General features: G+C 42.2%; 1 protein-coding gene across 2 annotated transcripts; it reads left to right on the top strand.

The window, feature by feature from the left end:
• On the top strand, positions 1-25,367 carry urb1 (URB1 ribosome biogenesis homolog). 2 transcript variants are annotated; one of them, XM_031297454.2, is made up of 39 exons: positions 1-263; positions 447-586; positions 1,728-1,879; positions 4,171-4,300; positions 4,392-4,488; positions 4,582-4,667; positions 4,758-4,883; positions 4,980-5,110; positions 5,201-5,396; positions 5,496-5,633; positions 5,914-6,087; positions 6,559-6,691; positions 6,805-6,927; positions 7,041-7,153; positions 7,278-7,397; positions 8,466-8,582; positions 8,999-9,137; positions 9,232-9,390; positions 11,030-11,229; positions 11,837-12,055; positions 12,382-12,567; positions 12,675-13,512; positions 13,637-13,832; positions 13,908-14,094; positions 14,180-14,238; positions 15,343-15,530; positions 15,638-15,748; positions 16,567-16,630; positions 16,713-16,881; positions 17,497-17,599; positions 17,695-17,855; positions 17,947-18,058; positions 18,906-19,012; positions 20,928-21,071; positions 21,178-21,287; positions 21,418-21,624; positions 22,005-22,246; positions 23,122-23,673; positions 25,030-25,367. In XM_031297454.2, the coding sequence occupies exons 1-39, from the start codon at positions 140-142 to the stop codon at positions 25,212-25,214; spliced, it is 6,738 nt and encodes a 2,245-aa protein (XP_031153314.1). In that variant the 5' UTR covers positions 1-139; the 3' UTR covers positions 25,215-25,367. The 2 variants fall into 2 exon arrangements, with proteins under 2 accessions (XP_031153314.1, XP_031153313.1); XM_031297453.2 differs by having other exon boundaries at positions 6,802-6,927.
• Positions 25,368-25,752: the final 385 nt, after the last annotated feature.

Below are 25,752 nucleotides of genomic sequence, written 5' to 3'. Positions count from 1 at the left end.
ACGTTTCCGACCGGATGACAATTTCGTTGGACAGCTTTCTGTTTACAGTAGCACAACGTGGGTCTAACTGTGAGAAACGTTTCATGGCAGGGGAGTAAGACAAACTTAGTCATTAATATCTGTTTTGTATGCGTTAGAAATGGGTAAAAAGCGCCACAGCGAGGACTCGGCGGAGTCAAACACTCCGGTAAAAAAAGAAGTTCCGGAGTTCAATGGGACTGTATTTAAAGCCATGCTAAAGGAACCCACCACAGCCATGAAGGGTGAGTGTATATGTAACGTTTAGTTTGTTACACACATCTCACAAAAGTGATACTAAGTCATATGAATGATTTCTCCGTTCAGTCACCTATCCGTCCATCCACTTTGTATGGTCAGTTCGAGCACCAGCTTACCTGCCAGTGTCTGTTTTCCTTCGGCTAACACTGACTTCATATCGCCTGCAGGTCTGGAGATATTCATATCAACCGCTAAGAAGCTGCCCTGCTCTGACCTGTATGATGTGGTTGAAGGTTATATTAAGATCTCTATGGAGTGTGCGGAAATATTCAAATTGCTAGAGAGAGAAAAGCATGTAGAGAGTGAGGTAAGTACTTTTCCTAGGGTTGCACGATATTGACAATGTGATATTGCGATATCGATATTAATTTCGATATTTTTAAACGTATGTAAAATTACTAAACTTATGGGAAGTGTTCTTACAACACAAGGGTTATTTCAACTGACTGTCATGTTGGACTGGTACAACATGAATAAATAAATAAATAAGGACCATGTCTAAAGAACAGGACATGTACTGGTTGGACAGTATAACATATATAAATAAAGAGAATGTCTACAGAACAGGACATGTACTGGTTGGACAGTATAACATATATAAATAAAGAGTGTCTACAGAACAGGACATGTACTGGTTGGACAGTATAAAATAAATAAAGAGCATGTCTACAGAACAGGACATATTAGAAACCATAAATATAAAAAAATATTGCATACTTTACATACAATTTCAATATAATATTGCGCAATGTGATATCCATGCAAAGTATTTATGAACAGACTTCTTTGCGACGAGCAAATAGAATTGTTAGCGACACGTCTCACGTTCTGCATGCAGAATATGAGCTGCTGCCATCCGGTAGGAGGTTTAGAGTTCCTCGCTGCAGACTTAACCGTTTCAAAAACTCATTTATCCCAGTGTCTGTTAAGCTCCTAAATAGCCGCAAGTACAAGGCAGAACAGGCCTGCATGACAATGGAGATTTGTAATTGTCTATGTCTACTATAATATAATAATATTATAATATTATATAATATAATACTCTCTCTCTTTTTTTTTTTTTTACTTATTTTATTGATTTATTTTGAGTAATGTTTAACTAATGCATTGCATGACATAATGTTGGGTTTTTTTTACACCATCAGGACCATATGTCTGATGGTATATATATATATATATATCTGTTGTATGGTATTGCACCGTATCTGTTGTTTGTACATGCTGTCTGTGTTTATTTGTTTTTACTATGGCTGCAGCATGGGTTAAGTGCCCACAACAAATTTCCCCATGATGTGGCACAATAAAGTTAATCTTGAATATTATATAATATAATATAATATACGATATTGACTCGATATGTCATGCACCCCTAGATGGGACTAAATGGTTAGGAAGGTTCCCTGTTTTTTGGCCATGTAAAGCGCTAATCCAATCCTGCCTCTGTCCAGTTGGTGCCGATTTTTGAGAGCTTGGAGATGATTCTTCTAAGGACAGCCAGTGACCTGTCCCACTTCAACATGGTTGGCAATGCCATTGTGAAAAAGACAGTTTCCAGCTACATGACACTTCTGCAGGGATCTTTCAGTTCAGAAAATCACAGGTTGGTATTTAATGACCTCACAGGGTTTTTCCTGCATAGAGGAGTTTTTGGCGCACCCCAAAAAGGTTTTAGCCAGCACCAAAAGGGAAATGAACAGTGCCGAAATTATAAGAATTGAGAGAAAAAAATAGAATCCTTAATAGCAGCTTACCAAACAGTTGAACAAGCAGAACATAAACTTGAATAGGTTCGCTAATCTCAGTTTTACCGCTCAGAGTCAGGCTGTCGGACTCTCCCGATGATTTTACCACTAGTATTTAAATATTCATATTATTTTGGTATTGGTATTAGGTATCTACGTAAGAGTGACATGACACTGTCATGAACACGAGACATGAACCCTAACTCTAACCATAACCATAACTCAACTCTAACTCTGGGTGGTGATGGCGCAGTGGATATGCCACATGCCTTTAGTGTGGGAGACCCGGGTTCAATTCCCACTGCGATACATCAACCTATGTGTTCCTGAGCAAGACACTTAACCCCTAGTTGCTCCAGAGTCATGCAACCTCTGACATATATAGCAGTTGTTGATAAAAGCGTCAGCTAAATGACGTGATAATAATAATATAACCATAAAAAACCCGAATGACACTTACTAAAAGAAGTGTTATGTCATAAACGTTTGACTTGTTTATAATGTGTATGACGTGTTCATGACAGTGTTATGTCACTCTTACGTAGATACCTTCAAGTAAAGTGTCACCATTATTTTTCAAGTAGTTTTGTTAATTGGGGTTTTAATTTAAATTACATAGACAGTAATAGACAGTTTTGTATCAAATAGAGATGTTCCGATACCAATACCAGTATCAGTATCGGCTCCGATACTGCCTAAAACGCTGGTACCAGTATCGGGACGTACTGGAGTTAATGCACCGATCAGATACCACGTAATAAAGCCCTAAAGAAAATCTACGTTAAAGTAGTTTATTTATGTTCTTTTTCCGTTATAACTAATAACTAATAAACTGCAGAATAGAAGAAAGTTCTGGGGCGTTCATGTTTCACAAAGAGTTTAACCTGAGCCAGACCGACAACAAAGATAGAAATAATATCACATCCATACAGGGATAATAGTATACACTTGTTAAAACATAATAAAATATATGACTCACTGGTATCGGATCGGTACTCGGTATCGGCCAATACGCAAGTTCAGGTATCAGAATCGGTATCGGGCCATCTCTAATATCAAATTGTCAGAAATAACAGGCATATGCATAGATCTCTGTCAAATAAGGTAACACAGACTCATTGCCGTTACTGTATGCAAACCGGTCACGCTTGCTGTCTTGCGTAGTCACTAGTGATGTTACCCGTGAACCTCCTGCTTCGAGGCATGTATCGAAGAAATGAACCAATTTGGAATGAAGCTTTGTATCGGAGCTTGATTCGTTTTGTGATAATCACGTGACCAGTGACGTCCGAAGCTTCGTTTCACACCCCCCCACGTGACTGCTTCGAAGTTGAATTCAAAGCGGTTCACTGGGTGCGTCTTTGTGGGTTGTTGCAGTAGAAGAGTCAACAGTCAGGAAAGTTAGTTAATAGAGAGATTATTATAGAGATTATTATAGCCAGTAGAGAGTTTATAGTAGAGAGTTTATTGTAAGTAAGTTTATAGCGAGTAGAAAGTTTATAAAAGAGAGTTTATAGCAAGTAGAAAGTTTATAAAAGAGAGTTTATAGCGAGTAGAAAGTTTATAAAAGAGAGTTTATAGCGAGTAGAAAGTTGCTCTAGTCTAGGCTACGTACTCAATATAATCACAGAAATGTGTGTGCAATGTGTTCTTCATTCATTTCCCTCCCAAATTGATGTATTTGTTTACAAACACAACCAAAATCCTAACTTTATGGTTTTTTTTGTTTTTTTTTGTGGAGAAGACAATTACATTTTTACTTACGCAAAGTCCCAAATAGGCTTAGTTATTTATGTCATTATTTATTTATCCATGAATTCATACTAAAAATGTATTCATCTTCGACTCAAAGACATTCATGGATAATATCTGTGAAACAGTTTGTAACACAATGCTATCCTTAACTTCCACCACTAGATGTCCTCATAGAGTTCTGAAGCTTCGAGTATTGAACCTTTTTTCGATACAATTGGATTGAAAGCTTCACTGGTTCAGAAAGCTTCAGTTCGCCATCACTAGTAGTCACCCCCCCCCCCACCCCCAAGAGGCTTTTTCTGAGTCAGGAAACACTTCAAATGTCAGCCCTAAGCCCAGTTTGAAATGTGCGCTCTGCCCATGACCCTCATGTTGTGTTTTCTGTTGTGCACAGGTTTGTCCGTCAGTGCCTCAGTCTCCTGTCTGCCTTGGTGTCTCAGGGTCCGGAAGCTGCCAGAGAGATCCTTAGTCACATTCACGTCAATAAAGCTCTTTCTGGACTGGCAAAGAGAAAGGATAAGAGGGTGTGCTGTAGCATTTGCCCTGCCAGTTTTCAGCATGTTTGTTGGGTTCTGCAGATACGTATGCTTACATTCTTCTCTGTGGATTCTCCAGGGGAGACCAGATGTCCGCATGGCTTTCATCCAGTTTGTGCTGTCCTTTTTGGTGTCTGGAGATAATGCTACAGTTGGACAGATATTAGAAATCAAAGGTAATAATAATTAGACATGCATTCACATTTACACAACACACATTTACTCTTCTATCAGGTGTTTTGATCTCATGTACATATTTGGTGTGTCAGAACTCCTGCCAGAGATCCTGAGTACGGGTCTGAAGGAGGACAGGATGTCCATAGTCAACCTGATTTTGTCCACACTGAAGACTAGAGTAAGCGCTCAGCAGTTTGCACTTTCCATTTAAAAATCAATACATTTATGGATTTGATCATTATATTTGTTTGATTTTGTCTCGCTGCAGGTTGTACTTAACAAGGCCATAAGTAAAACACAGAAAGTGCGTTTTTTCACACCTGCTGTATTGGCCACCATAGCATCTCTGTACAAGTGGAATGGGATTGTGGATGCAACCACCGATGATGACAGAGTGAGTTATTTGCTTTTTAACTTTTTAAGCAAAGGCTCTGTTATTCCAATGTGCTTTTTAACCCGTGGGATCTTAATGTTATTTATTTTCTTTAAGATGTTAGAGGACTCTGAGCATGCTGGCTTATCTGTCATCCGGGAACTTGTTCACGGCTTCCTTCTTGATCTGTGTTGCTCTCGTAAGCATGGTATCAGCTTCTATGATGCCAGCTTTGGCACAGCTGGCAGGTATGTAATCAGTCAAGTGTCAAGTATACCTTGTACTCTTCTGGAAACTCCTCATACTGATCATAGGACTTTATTTCCCCCCCCCCCCAGAGCTGGCAACATTGTCTTGCTTCAGTTCTTGGTGGGGCAGAAGCAGGCCACAGAGGATGAATTGGTGACAGATCTGGTGGTAAATGTGCTGAAGGCTAGCCCTGACGTGCTGGCCCGATTCTTTCAGGAGACTCAGTATTCATACACCCCCCGCCTTAAAAGTGCTTGGCAGGACAATGTCAAGTTACTTAAAAAGGTAATTCTTGCTAGTAGATTGGATTTTCATGAGGCTCCTTCAGCGTTGGCTCATATGTAGCTTGTTTATTCATTTTTTCTTTTTCTTTTCATATGTCAGATCTACGAAGCCCAGCCAGAGATTTCCACAGTCTTTCAAACCCGTGAGGCCATCCCTCTCCCTCGCCTGCTGTCCATGATCATGGTGATATCTCTTCCTCCCGTCTGTAACAAGACCTTCTTCACACAGGGCCTCAGTGTAAGTGAATGAGCCTCACACTATGGATTAATCAGCGCTGTAGCTGCAGTACCACTGAACACAATGTGCAACACAATCGACACTACTTTGTCATGTATTGTCAGAATATCTCCACTTCCTCCACTGCCCTCCTCTTTATAAATCTTTATATTTATAAATATCATTATTACTGTTTTTCAATGCATAAATTGAAGGAACTGACTGATTACATTACACTGAAATTGCATTTTAATATGATTTTCACGTGAGAAATAATACATTGGTTGATTGTATCTGACAGCTTGCCAATACAGCAGTGCAGCTCACAACTCTGTCCCTGATGAATTTCATCTTGAAAAGAGCCAATAGGAATATGGAGTATCTTTTGGATGAGTCTGAGTGGCTCAGCTCAGACGTATACACTGTTGGCATGATGGGGGATTTGGTGCAGCAGTACAGGGAGACACTCAGCAAGGTAAGCTCAGGAAAGTGCTGCCTTAAAGTTGCTCTAAGCGGTGTTGGGTGATGTCACTTCTTGTTGGCGTTCGAAGTATTGTCAAACAAAACGGAGGCTAGCTCGCCCCTCCCTCCTCCTCATCCCGTCCCCTCCCCCTCCCTTCCGCGCACTAACCCCCCAACCCCCACCCCCAAATCCTTCTTGTCAGTTATTGGCTGGAACACTGTTTATGTCTGGTGGTGCAGGTTGGCTCAGTTTGTTTTTGTTGCCGTTTGTGGAGCCTGGGCTGTCTACAGAGCCCGTGTTTTTTTACAGTGTGTTCTGGGGACAGGCAGACAGCAGATAGTGAGGATATGTTTGCTGTATGTGACAAAAAATGTTGTAGCCTAAAAAACACGTGACATCGCTTAGAGCACCTTTAATACCCACAAAGTAGTAATGATGCACCGTTAAAGATCTCAAGTCTCCACTTTTCATGCTCCGTCTTAGATTTTGCCCGATATAACGAGCATAGTTTCAAAGTGGCAGTCACTCAGCAAGAAGGAAAAGACGGACAGTGAAGAAAATAAGGCCAAAACTGAAGGGAGTGCGGAACAGACGGATAATAAAAACGAAGTGCCTGGTAATAACATTTACATTACATGGAGTATATTGTTTATTCTAATCAGTCCCATGAAGTAAAGGGGCCGGCCAGCAAAGACATTTGGCTGACTATGTTTTGTTTGTGTTCAGCAGTTGCTGAGACAGCCGAGGTGATCCTGCTGAAGACTCTGATTCTTCAGGTCATATGTCTTTACCAGAAAACAGTGCCACATCTGGTCAGCCAGTGCAAATTTGACTTCAGCAAGCTCCTAAAAGGTGATGCCTTTTTTTAATCGTTGAGGTCATATACAAGTTATATGTTTCAAGTTGTGATGCTGGTGGTTCTTCACCAAACCCTCAAAGTAGGTTTTTTGTTTTTACTTCTCCAGGGATCGTGTCAGAGAAAGGCATGAGGGAAGAAGTTCCCCCAGTTTTGCAGTATCAGATACTGCAGTTGGCCTTAGATCTCCCTGCAAGCAAGTTCTCCTGGTTCCGCATACAGGTGACGAAGTTACACTGTTGGTTTTATTTCACTGTTCACCCTGTCATTGTCACTGACGTTGTTTAGAAGTTGTCGCTTTATAATCAACATTGTTTTGTGTTGCATACGGCCGTTTTCTTCCCAGGATGTTGCAAATACAGAATCGTCGTCTGGAGAGAAGTCCGTACTTTACCTCCTCCTCAAGATGTTTGTCAGCAGCAGCAGCAGCCACCTGAAGACCTCCACACGGATGCTGGTTCTGAAAGTATGGACCATTTCTTTTCCAGCTGAGAGCACAGCATAATTTCTAGAGCATATGTTAGCAGTTCTTCAGCTACATCAGGGAACAATTTAGTCCTTACAGTTAAGAAAAGTAGTTGGTGGGGCGCCTGGGTAGCTCACCTGGTTGAGCGTGCGCCCCACGTACAAAGGCTCAGTCCTTACCGCAGCGAGTTTGAGTCTGACCTGCAGCCCTTTGCTGCATATCATCCCCCCTCTCTCCCCCCTTTCCTGTCTTAAAGTGCTCATATTATGCTTTTTGGCTTTTTCCCTTTCTTTTATTGTATTATATATCTTTTTGTGCATGTTATAGGTTTACAAAGTGAAAAAGCCCAAAGTCCACCCCAAAGGGACTTACCATCTCCAACAGAAAACACTGTTCACAAACTGCTCCAAACAGCTCTATTGTAGTCCAGCCTTTACTTCAGAGACAAACGTGGTCACTTTGTAACACACGTTATAATGCTCGCCTAGCTGCTAGCATGGCACGCCCTCATACTCTGCTTCTGACTGGCTAGTAGTCCTTACCTAGGTACTATCGGGGCAGGCCCTCATACTCTGCTTCTGACTGGCTAGTAGTCCTTACCTAGGTACTGAGCATGTGCGACTCCCAACAAAGATAGAACAGAAGTGAGAGGTCTCACTCTGTAGCTAAAACAGAGAACTCAACACACAGGGTGAAAAGAGGAGCTGCAGCAATGTGCAGTACAACAAAAATATGGTATTTTTTGAAAATGAAACCATGTAAACCTATTCTGATATAACCTCTAAATACAATTATGTACCTGAAAATAAGCATAATATGAGCACTTTAAGCTGTCCTGTCAATAAAGGCCTAAAAATGCCCATACAATTATTAAAAAAAAAAGTAGCTGGTCCATATTACTTGAAAGAGCCTCAAGTGTAATGCTACTGTGGCAAAAGTGCATGTTATGAAGTAAGAGCATGGGCAAATTTCTCTTTCGTTAATATTTACCCGCAAAAGTCTTGTATAAACTTTACCAAATACAGTAGTGCTGAAACTTGTATTTTGTATTTGCTGCCTTGTATTCAGGTGCTAAAGGACAGCGGGGTGTTTGAGTACACCTGGACTGAGCTTGAGCTCTGGCTCGACCAGCTGGCCAGAGTAGAACCACACCAGCAGGACACGGTCATCCAGTTCTTGGAGAGGGTGAGCCCATGTACATTCATCTGTGTTTCAATGTCAGCATGTCTGTCTGTTACTCTTATACTGTTGGTTAGACAAAATGTATAATTAAATGTATTATTTTATTTATTATAGTTAACATGGTTGTGTTGTTTTGATTTTTCCTCTGTTCTTAATATTTGCTGCCTCTGTTGTTTGATGCTCAGTTGATTGTTTGGTTTTATCACACAAGTGTCTGCACTTGTTTTAATTGATTTTATTGTTTTAATGTGATTTTTGTTTTGTTTTGTGGTCTCTCCACGTTGTTGTAAAGCCCTTTGAGCTACACTCTCTGTATAAAAGGTGCTATAGAAATAAAGTTTATTATTATTAAAATAGGACGTTGTGAATTCTGATATGGTAGTTATAATTGATAATAAACTCCTGGTCTCTTACTCTAGGTGTTGGTGAAACTGGTGTGCAATTCCTACACATACACAGATAAGGTGGCCAGCCTGGTCCAGGAGGCAGCTTATCTGCAAGCTAACCTGAGTAGCCAGGAGGGCGACGCTGCCAGTATCCCAGTCTCACACATAGACGGTGAGCATTTTAAAGATGGAATCAAAGTTAATTTCTTCCAGGCATAAGCATGTCTGTGAAACTTTTTTTGTTTTTTTCCGACAATATCTTCTAGATGTCTTAGACATGCTGGATGTCATTATGGAGGGTAATGAAGGCGAGATGGAGGAGCTCGGGCCATCTCTGAGTGAAGACCTGATTATCCAGACCTTCCCCTTCAGCGTGGCGGTACCTGCTGCTCTGGAGGCCCGGAACAAACTGCCAGCAGACAAGGGTAAAGCCCCTCTGCCTCCACTGAGACAACTGTAGAATGGTTAAGAGGCTGGAACCATACACAGACTGCGGAATTGTTATAGAGTTGATGCACACCTAAAAACTTTTGTTTTTATGATTAAGTTTTCTTTTTTAAACAAAACATACAGCTCACAACATGACGCCCCCCCACCCCCAAAAGATACTAACCATAATATTCAAGAGCATACAATAAAATAACAACAAAATAGACAACAAACTGTGAACCCAATAAAAATATTATGTATATGTGATAATCATAACCATAAGCACAGACTATACACCTCTCCACAGCGCATGGCTTTTTAGGAGCCCTCCAGAAAGCTCAGGTACTTTCCACATTTTCTAGTGTAGACAGTTACATTACATGTAGGGCTGGGCGATATGGCAAAAAATATGATCACGATAATTGTTTCCATATTGATCAATATCGATATTTATCACGATATATAATTTGATAATGCAGCAAGTTTTTAACAAAACAGTACAAGTTAGTAATGTAAATGCAAATAATGTAAATAAAACTAAAAGCTGTGACTACTATCACATTCACTTTTTCATATGGGGCAATGGTCGCAAAAGACGACACGATTGATTATTGTTTTTCAGCCCCGCTAGCGCTGCTAACAGCAGAAGAACCACTAGGACGTTGGACAAAACTTGTGGGCAGACTTAACGTTAACATGGGCCCGCGTTTTCAAACTCTCGCTGTGTTCACTGGGATGGTATTTTTTCAACTGACAAAAAATTGGTTGTGTTTCCCGTCTTGGTCGACACCGACCGGCATATTTTGTCGCTTTTGATATCCAAACCATTTCCATATAATTGACGTCCTGTTACCTTTTTTGTCAACAATTTCCTCAGCTTTGGATGATGACGCAAGTTCACTTTCACCGTCGCTTTCGTGCCCATGCCCCTCGGTTCCACTCATTTCTTCACCGGCAGTAGCTCAAACAATGCTCTGAGTAGGAAATGGGCGTGTACTTTGATGGGCAAGCCAAAAACTTCTTCTTCTATTGACGTTTTTTGGCGATTGGCAAACAACTTTTGGTGTGCATTACCGCCACCTTCTGAAATGGAATGGCATTTATTTCTGCTGTGTGATAGGCCGTTAGATCTGTCTATCTATCCAAATCGAGTACAATACGTCCAAGTTAATCATCGTTATCGACCTGAATTTTATTGCGATCCCATATCGAGATCTATTACATGTCATTTAGCTGATGTTTTTATCCAAAGTGACTTACAATTGCTATATATGTAGCAATTGCCTCTGGAGCAACTAGGGGTTAAGTGTCTTGCTCAGGGACACATTGGTTGATGTATCACAGTGGGAATCGAACCTGGGTCTCCCACACCAAAGGCACATGTCATATCCACTCCGCCGTCACCACCCCAATGACTCTTGCCAACCGTTTACATGACATTTTTTTAAAACCTAAAAACATTTCTATTGCAGTTTGACACTTTTGTAATTTGCTGTATCAAAAGTGCAACTTTACCCTGGACCACAGCTTGTCCTTTTTGCTTCAAGAGGGGATTTCTCCTCCCTGATAAGTATTTTTAAACAAATTGTATAGTATGTTGTAATGCTGATAACCATCTGTCTTTTCTGTTCTCAGGGGTGGTATTTGAGTACCTGTCTGCGGTGCTTTCAGATGTGCTGCACTGTCAGAGAGAGCCGCTCCCCCTCTGTCTGGCTCTGCTGCAGTACGATAAAGAGCTGGTGTCTGCAGGACTCTCTGCTTCTCCTCATCCCTCCATCATACACCTTCATCAGTATTACTCCAAATGGCTACCACAGCAGTGTCGGGAGGAACTGGTAAGTTTTTGATGGAACCCAGAGATTTGTTTAAAGGTCCCAAGACATGGTGCTCTTTCGATGCTTTTATATAGACCTTAGTGGTCCCCTAATACTGTATCTGAAGTCTCTGTCATGAAATTCAGCCTTGGTGCAGAATTACAGCCACTAGAGCCAGTCCCACAATGAGCTTTCCTTAGTACTGCCATTTCTGTGTCTGTAGCTATTGAGGAGGAGAGAGGGGGGGCAAGGTGGAGGGTGGGGGTGTGGCCTTGACCAACTGCCACTTTGCTCGTTTCAAAGCCATGATGTCTCTCTCTCATGGGTGGGCCAAATTCTCTGGGCGGACAAAACAGAGAAAGGGGAGGTAACCTTCCTCCTTATGACCTCATAAGGAGCAAGATTCCAGATTGGCCCATCTGAGCTTTCATTTTCTCAAAGGCAGAGCAGGATACCCAGGGCTCGGTTTATACCTATCACCATTTCTAGCCACTGGGGGACCATAGGCAGGCTGGGGGAACACATATTAATGTTAAAAAAACTCATAAAGTGAAATGTTCATGCCATGGGACCTTTAACAAAAAAATTGTTTTGATGTAGAAAATAACGGTTCTCGTTTTTTCCTCAGTTCAAGTCCTCTGAATGCCACTCAGATGGATCGTCAAACCCCATTTCATTCACTGCACTGATGAAAGCTGCGTATAGCCGAGGGCCGAACGCACTGCTTGAGGACGCCTTCAGGAAGAATATGGAAGCAAGTCTAGCTTCCATGTTGCTGGCTGATTTCCCCGTAGCAGTCAAGCAGATCTTACTCTACATTAGATCCACAGTGGAAAACCTTGGCACGGTAAGAGCACAAAACAAGCAATTCAGTAAATTACCAAGTTAAAAAATGTGGTTACACTTTACTTGAAGGTATCTACGTAAGAGTGACATGACACTGTCATGAACGTATCATAAACATTATAAACAAGTCATAAACGTTTATGACATAACCCTTCTTTTAGTAAGCGTCATTGAGTTTTTGTCATGACAAGTTAGAGTCAGGGTTAGGGTTCATGTGTCATGACAGTGTCATGTGTTCATGACTGTGTCATGTCACTCTTATGTAGATACCTTCAAGTAAAGTGTTACCAAAAATGTTTACACAACATGTCATATCCTTCTGCGCAGTTCTCCAAAGACATAGGAACGGCCCCTCTGAAGACCTTAATGGGCATACTCTTGGATTTGGTGACCAGGCTACAAGGCTTTCAGGAGACTACAACCTCTGAGCCAGCAGCTGAGAACTCCCAAGAAGGATCAGACCTCTTCCTGGAAACCGACCAGTCGTCCACAGCAGAAGCTAATAAAGAGCAGGTTGGGAAAAATGTAGCTTTTACACTGACTTTTATTCGATTGGAAATTATTTAATTTTTTAAATCTATGTATATTAGTGATTCTAATATGTCACCCTCTGTGTTTAGATCCTTGTTTCCGCCCTTGGCTCCATCTTCAAGCATCCGTGTTTGGAGCAGTGGTTTCTGGCTCTGGAGCTGGCCGCTTTGCCTCCTCACACTCTGAACCCCGTCAGGCTAAAGCACCTGTGTGCCCAGCTTAATGATGACATTCTGGCCTTGCTGAAGACTAGCGCCCCCACTCTCTGTGACCTCGGTCACCTGGAGCTTGTGTGTAGCTACATGGGGGCTATAGAAAAAGCTGTGCTCAAGGAACTGACGGAGCAGGGCTCCCAGGCTGCCAAGAAACAGTCCAGACCCTTCCAGGCCCTCCTGTCTCTGCACGGCCACATGGACCCGTGCAGTCTCAGCGAGGTGGTTTCCAAGTTGCTGCTGCTCCCCCAGGAGAGCCTGATCTCCCCCAGCAGTGAGGGCACACAAGCCCAGCTCAGTGTCTATGGTCGTGCAGCGCTGCAGATCCTCACAGAGTCTAAAGCTAAGCCTTCCCGGGACCACGGCATCTTTCTATCTCAGGCACACCTGCGCGGCCTGAGCACCCTGCTGCTGTCCTGCTCCAGCCCGGCGCTGGAGGCCTTCCTGCTGCAGACTCTGTCTACTGAGTCAGGCAGTGCCAAACTCATCCACACAGATGTGCTGCTGCACTGTCTCCAGTGGCCTCTCCCAGACTCTCTGGCCATCAGCTCCCTGCTGCTGCGCAACTGCTCCACACACCGCCTCTGCTTTGAGATGTGGTGCCTAGAGCCAGCAAACATGGAGAAGCTCTCAGACCAGACAGACACATTCCTTCCACTAATAAACACCTACCTACAGGTGGCAACTAGAGAGGATCCTGCCAGGCCCAAAGATGGTTTGTACTAAAAGAAGTTCTCTATTGTCTTAAAGCATACAGAACCAGGGTCAATGTCACTCTGTTGTCTCTCAAGTTCCTCTTGTATATTCATTTACATATGCTCAACTGCTGTGTTTTATAGTGCAAAAAGAGGTTGTAAAGGCCTTGAAGCAAGCACTGCTCGCCAAATTGTCCCAATGTGTTCTGGGAAACCTGACAGACGCCCAACATGCTGAAACACTGGCCAGTCTGATCAAGCTCTCTGCAAACATCAAGGACACCAGGGACTTGATCAGCAGTCTGCCCCATGCTCTTCAAAAAGTGGACAGCTTTGAAAGGTATTGTTTAACTTCTTACTGTAAGTAAATTATCAGTGTCACGAGGTATTAGCTAAATGTCGTTTTCTCTTCCAGGTGGCAACTAGTAGATGTTATCACTGAGAAACTGGCTGATTGCCCAGACGAACAAGAAACCTGGAGGAAGTCTGTCACCGCTGCTGCCTTCAAGTGTCTCACAGCCGCCTACAGTCACTCTAAAAATCAGACTACTTCCCGGTCGGAGCAGGAGCACAGCATCCTGGAAAGGCTGCAAGGACTCCTAGTGGGTTAATTATCCTCACACGTACTGTACATTTTATATTTTTATTAAATGCATTCCCTAATCTACAATCTCCGTCTTTACACAGAAATCAGCTGAAGACATCCCTGCATCTGAATGGAACGGTTTTATCAAGACTGGACTGAAGTAAGATATTTGTCTAAATTAGGACTGTTAAAATGAACGTGATAGTAAAGAGTCAACGCAAATCCCATTCCAAATCTTTTTTTACATAATTTTTGGGGCATTTTTAGGGCTTTATTTGACAGGACAGGTGAAGAAATGAAAGGGGAGAGAGAGAGGGGGGAATGACATGCAGCAAAGGGTCGGAGTCGAACCCAGGCCCGCTGTGTCGAGGAGTAAACCTCTATATATGGGCACCCACTCTACCAACTGAGCTATCCGGGCGCCCCGCAAATCCCTTTTAATGCCACTAATTGGTTTGGCGTGCGATTAACGACACCCGTTCTGTGATTTAGACCTTGGGCCGCTCCGTAGTTTGGGAAATCAGGAGGCGATGCAGCAGTAACATTGTGGATGGCTAGCAGAGACAAACTTTCTTGAGCAGAAATAGATAAAGTAAAAGGATCTTTTGAATGGCAAGTTGAGTTTCAAAGCCCTTCCAGATGGTTCTCTAGACAAGACTAAAGTTATTTGCATGTAGTGTCGATGTGAACACGTGTACCGCGTCGACATGTGTACCGAGTCGACCGTTCTCTGGGATATGTTTTCATGCTAATTGAATGTGACCAGTTTTAGTGCAAACCGCTAATTAGCTTATAAAGTTTATTTATTAGCTTATAAATAGTTTAGAAAGACAGTACCGTTCACGTATACAGGCGGGCGCCATCTTGGGAAAACAGTCCGACCAGTCGAATGACGAATGCCATGCAACGTGCATTCAGTTTAACTCACGTTGCACGGCGTTTGTCGTTCGACTGGTCGTGATTGTTTTCCCAAGATGGCGCCCGCCTGTATACGTGGACGGTACTGTCTTTCTAAACTAGTCACATTCGATTAGCATGAAAACAAATCCCAGAGAACGGTCGACTCGGTACACACGTGTTATTAACCCTAGGTTCATTTTGCGCCGGATTTTTCCTTTAACTATGTTCAATCATGCAATTAATCACGATTAAATGTTTGAGTCAATTGACTAAGTCTAAATCCATTCTGCTAGATGTTTGTTCAAGTGTCTCGTCAGATTATTTCTCTTGAATCAGTTACCTACAAGATCTACTTCCACTGTAGATATCGCTACAGAGATCACCACTTCCTGAACACACTGAGCAAACTGTTGGAAGTGATGTACGGTAGCAGTGAGGTCCAGAAGGATCTGATTCCCTTATCCACCCTTCACATGATGACCAGCAGCCATTCTCTGTTCTTGCCCACCATGTTGGACTCTGATGAAGAGCCTAGCGGCTGTCAGGCTAAAGGTATGTATGAAGCAGAACAGAATGGAGAAAATTATTAAACCACAAACCTGAAACCTTATGTATTTTTATTATTGAACACAAACACCCTTATTTTGTTGTCATTTCAGAAGCATTAGTGTCCCTACTTCTCTGTTTGGTGAAGAAATGCCCAACAATCTGTAACAGCAGTCACTTTGTTGTACTCCTGGGAGCATATGGAGTCACACTGAGTACTTCAGGTAAAACGGGAAAGAGGAAATCTGACTATTTTTGGGCCCTATTTTAACAATCTAAGCACACGGCGTGATGCGCATGGTGCAGGTGCGTTTACGGCGTGTCCAAATCCACTTTTGCTAGTTTTACGGTGGAAAAAAGGGTCCGTGCGCCGGGCGCATGGTTCTAAAGGGTTGTACTTAGTGTCTTCATTAATTCATAGGTGTGTTTTGGGCGTAACATGCAATAAACCAATCAGAGTGTCATCTCCCATTCCCTTTAAAAGCCAGGCGCGTTTGGACCTTGGCGCATTGCTATTATGATGGAGGATTTGCACCGTAATATTTTTATTTGTAATCTTTTGCATATTTGTGTGCTGCTGTGCGTCCCTGTGTGTGTAACAAGCATAGTGTGCGCACGCTGTGCATAAGCCTAGGCGCATTTTACTAATTTGCTGTTAAAATAACAATGAAATGCTGCGCTATTGACTTTAGACCAGGTATTTGTTGGTCAATGGCGCGATCACTTCCCGCTGCCTCAAGATAGCAATACGCCCAGAATATACCTGAACACACCTCCCTGTAAGACCAGCACGCCCAGAATGCACCTGAACACACCTCCCTGTTAAGACCAGCACGCCCATGGGCGCAAAGATGGGCGAAGGTTCATTTTCTATATAAACGACGTGGGCGCTGGACGGGAAACTGTCAACTGTGTCGGTCTTAAACTAGCAAAGACACTTGCGTCGGGCTTTGCGCTGCGTGGCGCCGGGTGTAAGATAGGGCTCTTTATGTTAGTGTGTTAGTTGTCCTTCTTTCCTCTAACATCTTGTTTTGGTTTGCAGATCAGAAATTATTACTGCTTCTTCAGGAATATGAAAGAAACGACGTCAGTCTACGGAAATTTCAGTAAGTTACATATTTGTATGCTGTACATGCAACAAGTGCACTTGTTATGTTCAAACACTGAATATGTGTTTTTCAACTGCAGATCCTTCGTGTGGGGGCCAGCAGCTGTGGAGCACCACAAGACCAGGAAAAGCCTCGGAGCTTCCCTGTGGAAGCAAGCCAGCTCAGACGACCTGTTGGCGCTGCTGAAAACTGATAGGATGCTCCACACGATTGCACACTTTCCCCAGCAACGCAGAATCATCCTGCAGGTCGATACTTCATCATCATCATCATCATCATCATATTTACTTTTCAGAACAGCATTTTTATAGGAAGTTACCCTTGAAGGGTTAGTTCACCCAAATCACAAAACAATATATTTTCTCAAATACCTGTGGTGAAGTGAAGCCATACAGAAAGGAAATGGTTTCGTATGTAATTTTTCAGTGCTTTGAGCTTCACAAATGAAGTTCTATCCTCCTCTATTGCAATAAAAACATTGCATCTTTTAGTTGGTTGAAAGAGAGTACCAGTAGAAAACTGCTCTTTAAAATGTAGCTATCATTCTTTTCTTTTTTTATGGTGGCTTTTGTGTTCAGTTCTATTAAGCAGTATACTGAAAGCAGCAGAAAGGTAAAACCGAGTACATTTTAATATCTGTTTATACATCGCATTAATATCGTTATTGCAATATTCAACAATGTCGCATATTTTCCTCGTATCGTGCAGCCCTACTCCAGGGTGATAGGGTGGCTGCAGGAATCTCAGAGATGGATATCTAAAAACTTAGCAGATAAAGCGATAAGTGAGAAAACATATTTGTTGTTATTTGAGTTGTTGTGGATTGGATTAACCTTTAATATCTAAATCTGTCTTTCTTATAGGGCGATAAGGAGCTGATGTACTGGAACAAGGCATTAGAGGACCTCGGGAATTTGTATGATCCTCGTTTTCTTTTGCCTCTATTCAGCACCATACTGCAGCCAGGTCAGTATATTTCATTGCTGTTGAAATAGCTCCTAATCAGTTAAGGTTATCACTGCTTTATAACTGTTCTATTTTCTCCTTTTTCTTTGTGACAGAGTGTGTGATTGACTGCCTCAGGTTTGTATCCAGCCATGCCCTTGGACTAACTGTAATGGCTCTGAGTAGCTACGACCCAAAAGTGAGAGCGGCAGCATACCATGTGCTAAGCTGCTTCTACCAACACCTGGAGGGTGCCCGGTTCAGAGAGAAGAGACAGGTAAAGTAGGATGGAGGTGGCGTGTGAGTATTTGTGTAGAAATCACCTCCAGAAACACTGATGAGCCAGTTTTTTTTTTTTTATCAAACAGTTGCTGTACTTGATGGACACAGTGAAGAATGGAATTCGACAGCCGAATCAAAAACTTCCATTCCTCCTGACCACTTACATCACCAAAGTGGCTCAGCAGATGCTCAAACCTGGTGTGTAACCCTCAACACTTGCATGAAGTTAGTGTGATGGCCAAATGAAGCTTCATGGACCATTTTCTTCATGTTCGGAGCCCACTAGATGGCGCTCTCTGTTCAACAAAGGGTTGAAAGCACACTGAGTTGCCATTCATTGAGCCTTTTTCTTTAACCCTTGTGTTGTCTTCCCGTTGCCCATGCAACTTTTTGTTTTCTGGGTCAAAATATAAAACTTTTTTTTCAATGTTTTGGTTGTCTTTTCGACACTTTAGTCACTTTTTCAGATGTTTTTGTCGATTTCTTATGCGTTTTATTTAACTTTTTTTCCCTTTTTTTTTCACGTTTTTGAAGCTTTTTCCAATATTTTTGTCACTTTTTTCAATTTTTTTTCAAATGCTATAAAATTGAAGAAAATATCCAAATTCAATAAAAGTAGTGAACTGATCAATTATTTTACTTGTGAAGACCGTTGTATGGAACCATTTTTTTGGACAATTTGGTTCAAAGAAACCCAAACTTGTGATATAGAAACTTTTTGAAAATAGGTCAAATTTGACCCGAGGACAACAGGAGGGTTAAACCAAGAGCGCCATCTAGTGGGGGTCAACAAATTCACCTAATTGTTGATGAAGCTTCATTTGGACATCACTACCATAGTGGTATTTGTTTAGGACGTGTTTAAGACTTACTGAACTGACAAGGAACTCTGCAGTATTAAAAAATATATTTAGTTTTTCATCTTTTTGAATGCTTTGATTTGTTGCATTTCTATAAACAGTATATACTTTAGTATTGCCTGCTGTATAACCTCTTTTGCCTTCAGGATCATTGACCCTTTTCCTTGTTTTTCCTGATTTCCCAGAGGACCACATGTATATGGTGTTAAACCGGTTTCTGCTGTCCCATCAGAGTTTGGACTTCCGGAGAGTCCCTGAATTCTTCAAGCTATTCTATGGCTTTGACTTGGAGGTAAAGTATTATCCTGCTGAAAACATTGTTTTTGTCATCATGTACTGCAAGTCATTAATCACGACTAGTGAATTCTACCCTGAAACAAGACTAGGTGGAAAGTATATGGCTGGACGGTGTATGGTCAATGGGCTAAATTGTGGCCTATAATTGTTACAGGGATAGATGTAAGTAGGATATCGTATAAAATGGTTGAAGTGCTCATATTATGCTCATTTTCAGGTTTCATAATTGTATTTAGAGGTTATATCAGAATAGGTTTATGTGGTTTAATTTTCAGAAAACATCATATTTTTGTTGTACTGCACATTGCTGCAGCTCCTCTTTTCACCCTGTGTGTTGAGCTCGCTGTTTTAGCTACAGAGTGAGACCTCTCACTTCTGTTCCATCTTTGTTGGGAGTCGCACATGCTCAGTAGCTAGGTAAGAACTACTAGCCAGTCAGAAGCAGAGTATGAGGGCGTGCCCTGACAGTACCTAGGTAAGGACTACTAGCCAGTCAGAAGCAGAGCATGACTGTGTGCCATGCTAGCAGCTAGGCGAGCATTATAACGTGTGTTACAAAGTGACCACGTTTGTCTCTGAAGTAAAGGCTGGACTACGATAGAGCTGTTTGGAGCAGTTTGTGAACAGTGTTTTCTGTTGGAGATGGTAAGTCCCTTTGGGGTGGACTTTGGGCTTTTTCACTTTGTAAACCTATAACATGAACAAAAAAGATATATAACACAATAAAGGAAAGGGAAAAAGCAAAAAAAAGCATAATATGAGCACTTTAACAATGTGTTGTTCTGGATCACTCATCTAAAGTGTTAATGTGCTATTTCAGTTTTCAACACAGAGTGGACAGGCAATGGTTTGAGTTACTTTGTTAAACAGACCAGACCTAGGTTGCATCGCATGACAATTATAAACATGCCCACAGGCTCAAATGTTGGTTTTACAGAAAACATGGCTAGAAAACTTTCCTGATTCAGGGGAGACTTTGTTTACTTTACTCGGGTCTATCGGAGCTGCAGCATTTATTCATAGTCAAACTGAAACCTACATTGTACATTCACTACGACTTGACAACTTTACTGTTCATTTTCCTCAGCTCTGATCGCCCACAGCTGTCCACTGTCACTCTCTCTCACTCGACCACACACTCGCTGCGCTCACACTACGCACTAAGCTATTCCTCTATAACCTGTGCCTCAAACTGTCAACACCCTACAGATATAGGATTGTGCAGCAACAACAAACTCGTATTTATTGAGGAAGCGGATCAGATGATTGATCCCGAGGCAAAGACGACACTGTTGAAGAGCAACGGCCAATGGTGTAACATCGCCACTTATTCCAGCCAATGGTGTATTAATCACTCAGTCAGTGACAGACTTTTTATAGGGTTGGCCTTGCCTCGGTGCGGTCGAGCCAAAAATAAATGATTGTCCAAATAAACTCTTCTTGTGTCAACAGCATTTAACCTTCATCTGTTTGTTTTGCTCAGCTCATACCTTTTTTAGACTGATATCATCTGTTTCTGTAAAGGAGGATGTTGGGCTCCGGCTCGAAGGACCAAGTTGTTAGGATAATTATTTATCAAGGAATGGACAGAATCACTGACATTGTCTCAAAGTTCGTTTACTTGCAAGTAGAGTCAATTTTACAGCACTCACAGCAAAGTACAGAAAATGACTGACCGAAGCCTTCTACAACAGCTTTTTCTATGAGTGAAAATGAAGTCATAATACAAAAGTCGATGTTGTCTCCCACAAGGTCAGGAAGTGGCTCCCAGGATTTATTTCGTGAGAACGTTAGCAGTATTTTGGCTTTCTATCAGGCAAACAGTTTAATATTAACAGAAACAAGAAGAGTTGTTAGTTTTTCTAACAGGGTGTCAGCGCTGAGAGTATGACTGTTTTTTTTCCCTGCAGCATAAAATGGAACGTGAGTGGATTTTGAGTGTGCTGGAGGAAGGGATAAGTGATGGACACTGCTATGAGCTGTGTGAACAACAAGGCATCTTTCAGACCCTTTTAGGCTTCGGCAGCAGCCCCCTGTGTGATGAACACTCCCAGGTACACACTGGGAATCACAATGATGCAACACGTTATAGTAAAGTCAAGATGCTCTGAAAAGAGATATGTCTAATGTGCATTTCTTTCACATGTATTATTCCACTAGGCACAGATTATCAGGGTGTTGTGCCAGGCCGCCCGTTTGACCAGAGCAGCTTATAACCTCACCAAGAGCTGTGGACTCCTAACCTGGATAACCCAGCTGGTTGAAAAAAGGTATGCCTGGGAGTAAGGTCCAGTCTTAATTTTGGCTCTTTATTTTGACATTATCATTTATATTACTACTAAAATCTCTTCAGCCGGTTTTGTATTTTCTACATAAGTCGGTACTTCTTATCCTCTTCAGGAATCTAGACCAGCAGCTGCTGAGTGCCATCATAGATCTGCTCCATGTGCTGTGGTTTACTAACCTTGGGCAGAAGGAGAAGCAGGAGGATGGAGCCAAGACGTCCTCATCTACAGCGGAGAAAGCTCAGAGCTCAGTGAAGTGTCTCCCACTCCCCCTCATCGGTGAATTCCTGTGTGTGGCATCAACCATCAGCAGACACCTCAGGTAAAGCCCCATTACTACCAAATACGTTCACAGTGGTACGCAATCGCAGTGAAAATGTTAATGTGATTTAACGTAAGTTTCAAGTCACTCTTCAGGCACTTAAAGGAACACGCCGACTTATTGGGACTTTGTCTTATTCCCCGTATCCCCCAGAGTTAGATAAGTCCATACATACCCTTCTCATCTCCGTGCGTGTCGTCGCACGGAGATGAGAAGGGTATGTATGGACTTATCTAACTCTGGGGGATACGGTGAATAAGCTGAAATCCCAATAAGTCGGCGTGTTCCTTTAATAATACATATAAATGACAAATGACATGATGGATGTTAACTGTCTTTTGGTCAAGGATGTCAGTGTTTGTTTGATCTCCTCCTGTCAGGTTGCGTGTGAAGGCCGCTCAGCTCCGCCTGTTTCTGCAAACTCTTTGCTCTGTACTGAAGCATCGTGGGACAGCTCTCAGTGTAAACAAACGGGCTGACCGGCTAACCCTCCACCCACAGCCTCTCTCTTGTGCCGAAGCCCTCACTCTGCTTCTCTGTTGGGCCTCCCTGTCCCGCAACACGCCACTTCTAACCCAAATCCAAGCCTTGTCTGAAAAGCACAAAGTGAAGGAATTGCTCGGTGAGTGGCATTAAGTGTGTCCTTCAACAAATCCTATCACGCCCGGAAAAGGTTTTTACAAATGGTTATCTTACTGTCAAATGGGTGGACAAAATACTGTAAACCCCTAATGGAAAGGGAGATAGATTGAATGCTGTCAGAAGATGTCTTGCAGGAAGCCTTTTGATGTGTGAGTTTTCAAAGCAACAGGTATCGAAGCAAAAGACTATAACTCTTGTCACAAAAACTCCCAAATTATAACATCAGCCTCATTACACAAAGGGCAGCATCACAGAGAAATGTCCATCACAAGATGAAACTCACCAGCATGAACATGATAGACATATACATAGGTGTGTCTAGGTGTTGACATATACTACCAATTGTCATGAAACCCTATAATGTTGTATAACGTTGTAGCAGTGTTTGCAATTGAGGTTTAATCATTTCATAATTCATGTGTTTCAGAAGTCATGTCCACACTATTGCTCAAATGGGGCTTTTACATAGCCTTGATCATTACATTACTGACTAAAGATTGTTGATACTGGAGGAAAAAAGTATTTTATATTATTATTTTTTCTTTAATTTGAGTGATTTGTAGCCAAACACCAGCTCTGGTAAATAAGTGCTCCAGGATGGATGTTCTTTTGCTGACCCTGTGTTCTCTTCTCTGGAGGCAAGTTAATAGACATTTGTTACATGTGATGACATTATTTTCATAGTCTACAGTGATGACATTACATTCTGGACTCTGTCATCGTTTTTTTCTATTACAAACAGTGGAGAATTTAGATCTTTGTTCCGCTTCACGGTATCTAAATCATTCTTTCCTTCAATCACATTCTTTGTATCTTTAATGGCATTAACATGGTTTTGTTCATCTTCCTCCTCAGGGATGGGGAAGGACAAGGCCAGAGGTAAAGGCTCCTTTTCCCAGGCCCGTCCACGAAAAGAGAAGCTGGCAGAAGAGGCCGAGACTGAGAAAGAAGAAGAGAGTCTCCTGACAGAGTGTACATTCTACCTCAGCAGTATCTTTGTTCACTGGGAGCCTGTGCTTCCCCTCTCTGAACCCCAGCCAGCTCAGTTGGCAAGTGATGCTGCACACCTGCTCACCAAGTGGTCCCTGAGGTGCTTGGTGGAGGACTTGTATGATGAAAACAGAACAAAAGAGTTCTTGCACTGGGTCGAAAAGGCTGTGATGACACACGGGGAAATCGCGAATGCTGTGCTACTCGATCCCGGCATGAAAGCAGACATCCTTCGACTCTACCATCAGGCCTTTGAAGCTCAGTGTCACTCCAGCATTTCAGTCAGAGTGGAAGTCCTCCAGCTGTTTACCAACATTATGATACGCTTTCTAGAGAGCCAAGGCCACCTTCCAGAGCTGCATCAGGCGGTCGTCTCTGCCTGCCTGCCAGAAGCCACACGTGATCCGTCTATACGTGGTAAGAGCCTGCCACCTTATTCACAGACTCCATCTGTGACTGCTACTGTATACCAAACAGTACTATATCAATACTGTAACAATGCAAACAAACTGGGCCTCACTTAAAAAACTCACGTCTCCAATCCACACTACTAAAAGATCTCTGTTGTATTGAAACACAGGACTTAGAGACTTTCAGAGCAGGGCTGCCCAAACTTTTAACAAATTTGGATATGTAGAATTGGTAAATGACATTAAGACATAAAATAATTTAAAGGTGCACTATGCGTTCCTGCATGACGTTACTTCTGTTGACGTTCCAAGTAAATTCAAAACAAAACAGAGCAAGCTCGCCCCTCCCCCCCATGGGAAACAATCATAGACTGTTAATGGAAACAATACAGAGAAGCGCCGCCTGCTGCTATGGAGACGTATTATGTTTCGCGCAGAGCGTACGCTCAAGTCGGTGTCGCCTCAGTGTGTTTTGAGGTATTTTCAGATCAGTCGACTGGCTTTTCTGCCGACGGTCGGCCGTCACTAACCCCCACCCCCTCCCATCTTGTCGGTGATTGGCTGGAGTGGTTTGTTGTATTTCGGTGCCTATCCTGTGCCTCTAGTGTTTGTTTGACGTTTACGACCCCTGTGTTGTCTCCTGAGACCGGGCTGTTTCACGGTGTGTTCAGGGACCAGGCAGCTAGCGGATCAAGGAGAGATGCCTACGATTTGAGACAAAAATGAAATCACGCCGAAACCATGCAGGAACTCATACTGCACCTTTAAGGGTCCCAGTTCTTAAAAAATCTTTTGTGAAAAGTTGGGCTATGCCCCAATGAACAAGTGAAATTTGTTTGATGTGGAACTGGATCCATGATTATTTTTTTTTTACATTGCAAGAAAAAACGGTTTTGCTGTTTTTTTATGAACTATTAAACTTATTGAATGAAAGAAATCTGACATGTGTCCCATGACCGCTCTCACCGTGTGTTTTGATACAGATCCAGATTTTTTTTTCTTTTATTTCAAATTAAAATTACATAAGTTTTGCAACATTTATTATAGTTGCCATCAAATAGCAAGTGTTAGGGAGGTGGTGCTCGTACAAAACAATGCAATCAGTTGCTTTGCTTAAACACATTCAATCCGTTCAATCATATAGCACTATATGAGGCACATTTGCAGTAAGCATGAGGAAAAACTTTGATTTGACATCCTCTCATGCAACCATGCAGCCAAAGAAGATACGCCTAATTGATAAGTACAATGAAATATTAAGACAAAAAACATGAGTATACATTTTTATTTTAAGCCAGATATGACTCAGTTGTAAGACATTGTAGTGTAAATGAATGAAGCCTTTTTGTTTTCTCCTCTCCAGAAGCAGGGCTGTTCCTGTTGGCGTCGTACATCCATGAGTTGTGGAGTGGAGCCCCGTCAGCAGAGCTGTTCCTGTCTCATGTCCGTCTGGTGACCAGAGCCAGGTGTAAGAGACAGAAAGCATCCAAAGCACCAGTGACTCAAACGGCCATCAGAGCCATCTGTAATACCATCATGAAAAGTTAAATCTGACATCTGAACACTGCGTTCTTTGAAATAGACCTTAGTACAAGAAAGCTTGTATTCTTTCATTTTGCTGCTTTGTTTCATTCTTGTAAAAAAGAGTGATGATATTTTGTAAAACCCTCTGTTATAAAATGTTTATTTACAAATCTGTTACAAATTTGTGAATGCTTTTTTACATTGTTCCCGCATCACTTCATTTAAAGTGCTCATATTGTGCCTTTTGGCTTTTTCCCTTTCCTCTATTGTGTTATATATCTTTTTTGTGCACGTTATAGCAGCAGCTCTATTGTAGTCCAGCCTTTACTTCAGAGACAAACGTGGTCACTTTGTAACACACGTTATAATGCTCACCTAGCTGCTAGCATGGTACGCCCTCATACTCTGCTTCTGACTGGCTAGTAGTCCTTACTTAGGTACTGTCAGGGCACGCCCTCATACTCTGCTTCTGACTGGCTAGTAGTCCTTACCTAGGTACTGTCAGGGCACGCCCTCACACTCTGCTTCTGACTGGCTAGTAGTCCTTACCTAGGTACTGTCA

Source organism: Sander lucioperca, chromosome 5 (assembly GCF_008315115.2).
Source record: "Sander lucioperca isolate FBNREF2018 chromosome 5, SLUC_FBN_1.2, whole genome shotgun sequence".
Taxonomy (NCBI): Eukaryota; Metazoa; Chordata; class Actinopteri; order Perciformes; family Percidae; genus Sander; species Sander lucioperca.
This window is presented reverse-complemented; position numbering and strand designations above follow the sequence as displayed.

Excerpts from the sequence above, each read along its gene's own strand:
- urb1 (XM_031297453.2), top strand. The coding sequence starts at position 140 with ATGGGTAAAAAGCGCCACAGCGAGGACTCGGCGGAGTCAAACACTCCG. Across the intron at positions 6,692-6,801 it reads TAATAAAAACGAAGTGCCTG|CAGTTGCTGAGACAGCCGAG; the intron begins GTAATAACATTT and ends GTTTGTGTTCAG. Across the intron at positions 21,072-21,177 it reads TGTGTGATGAACACTCCCAG|GCACAGATTATCAGGGTGTT; the intron begins GTACACACTGGG and ends TTATTCCACTAG.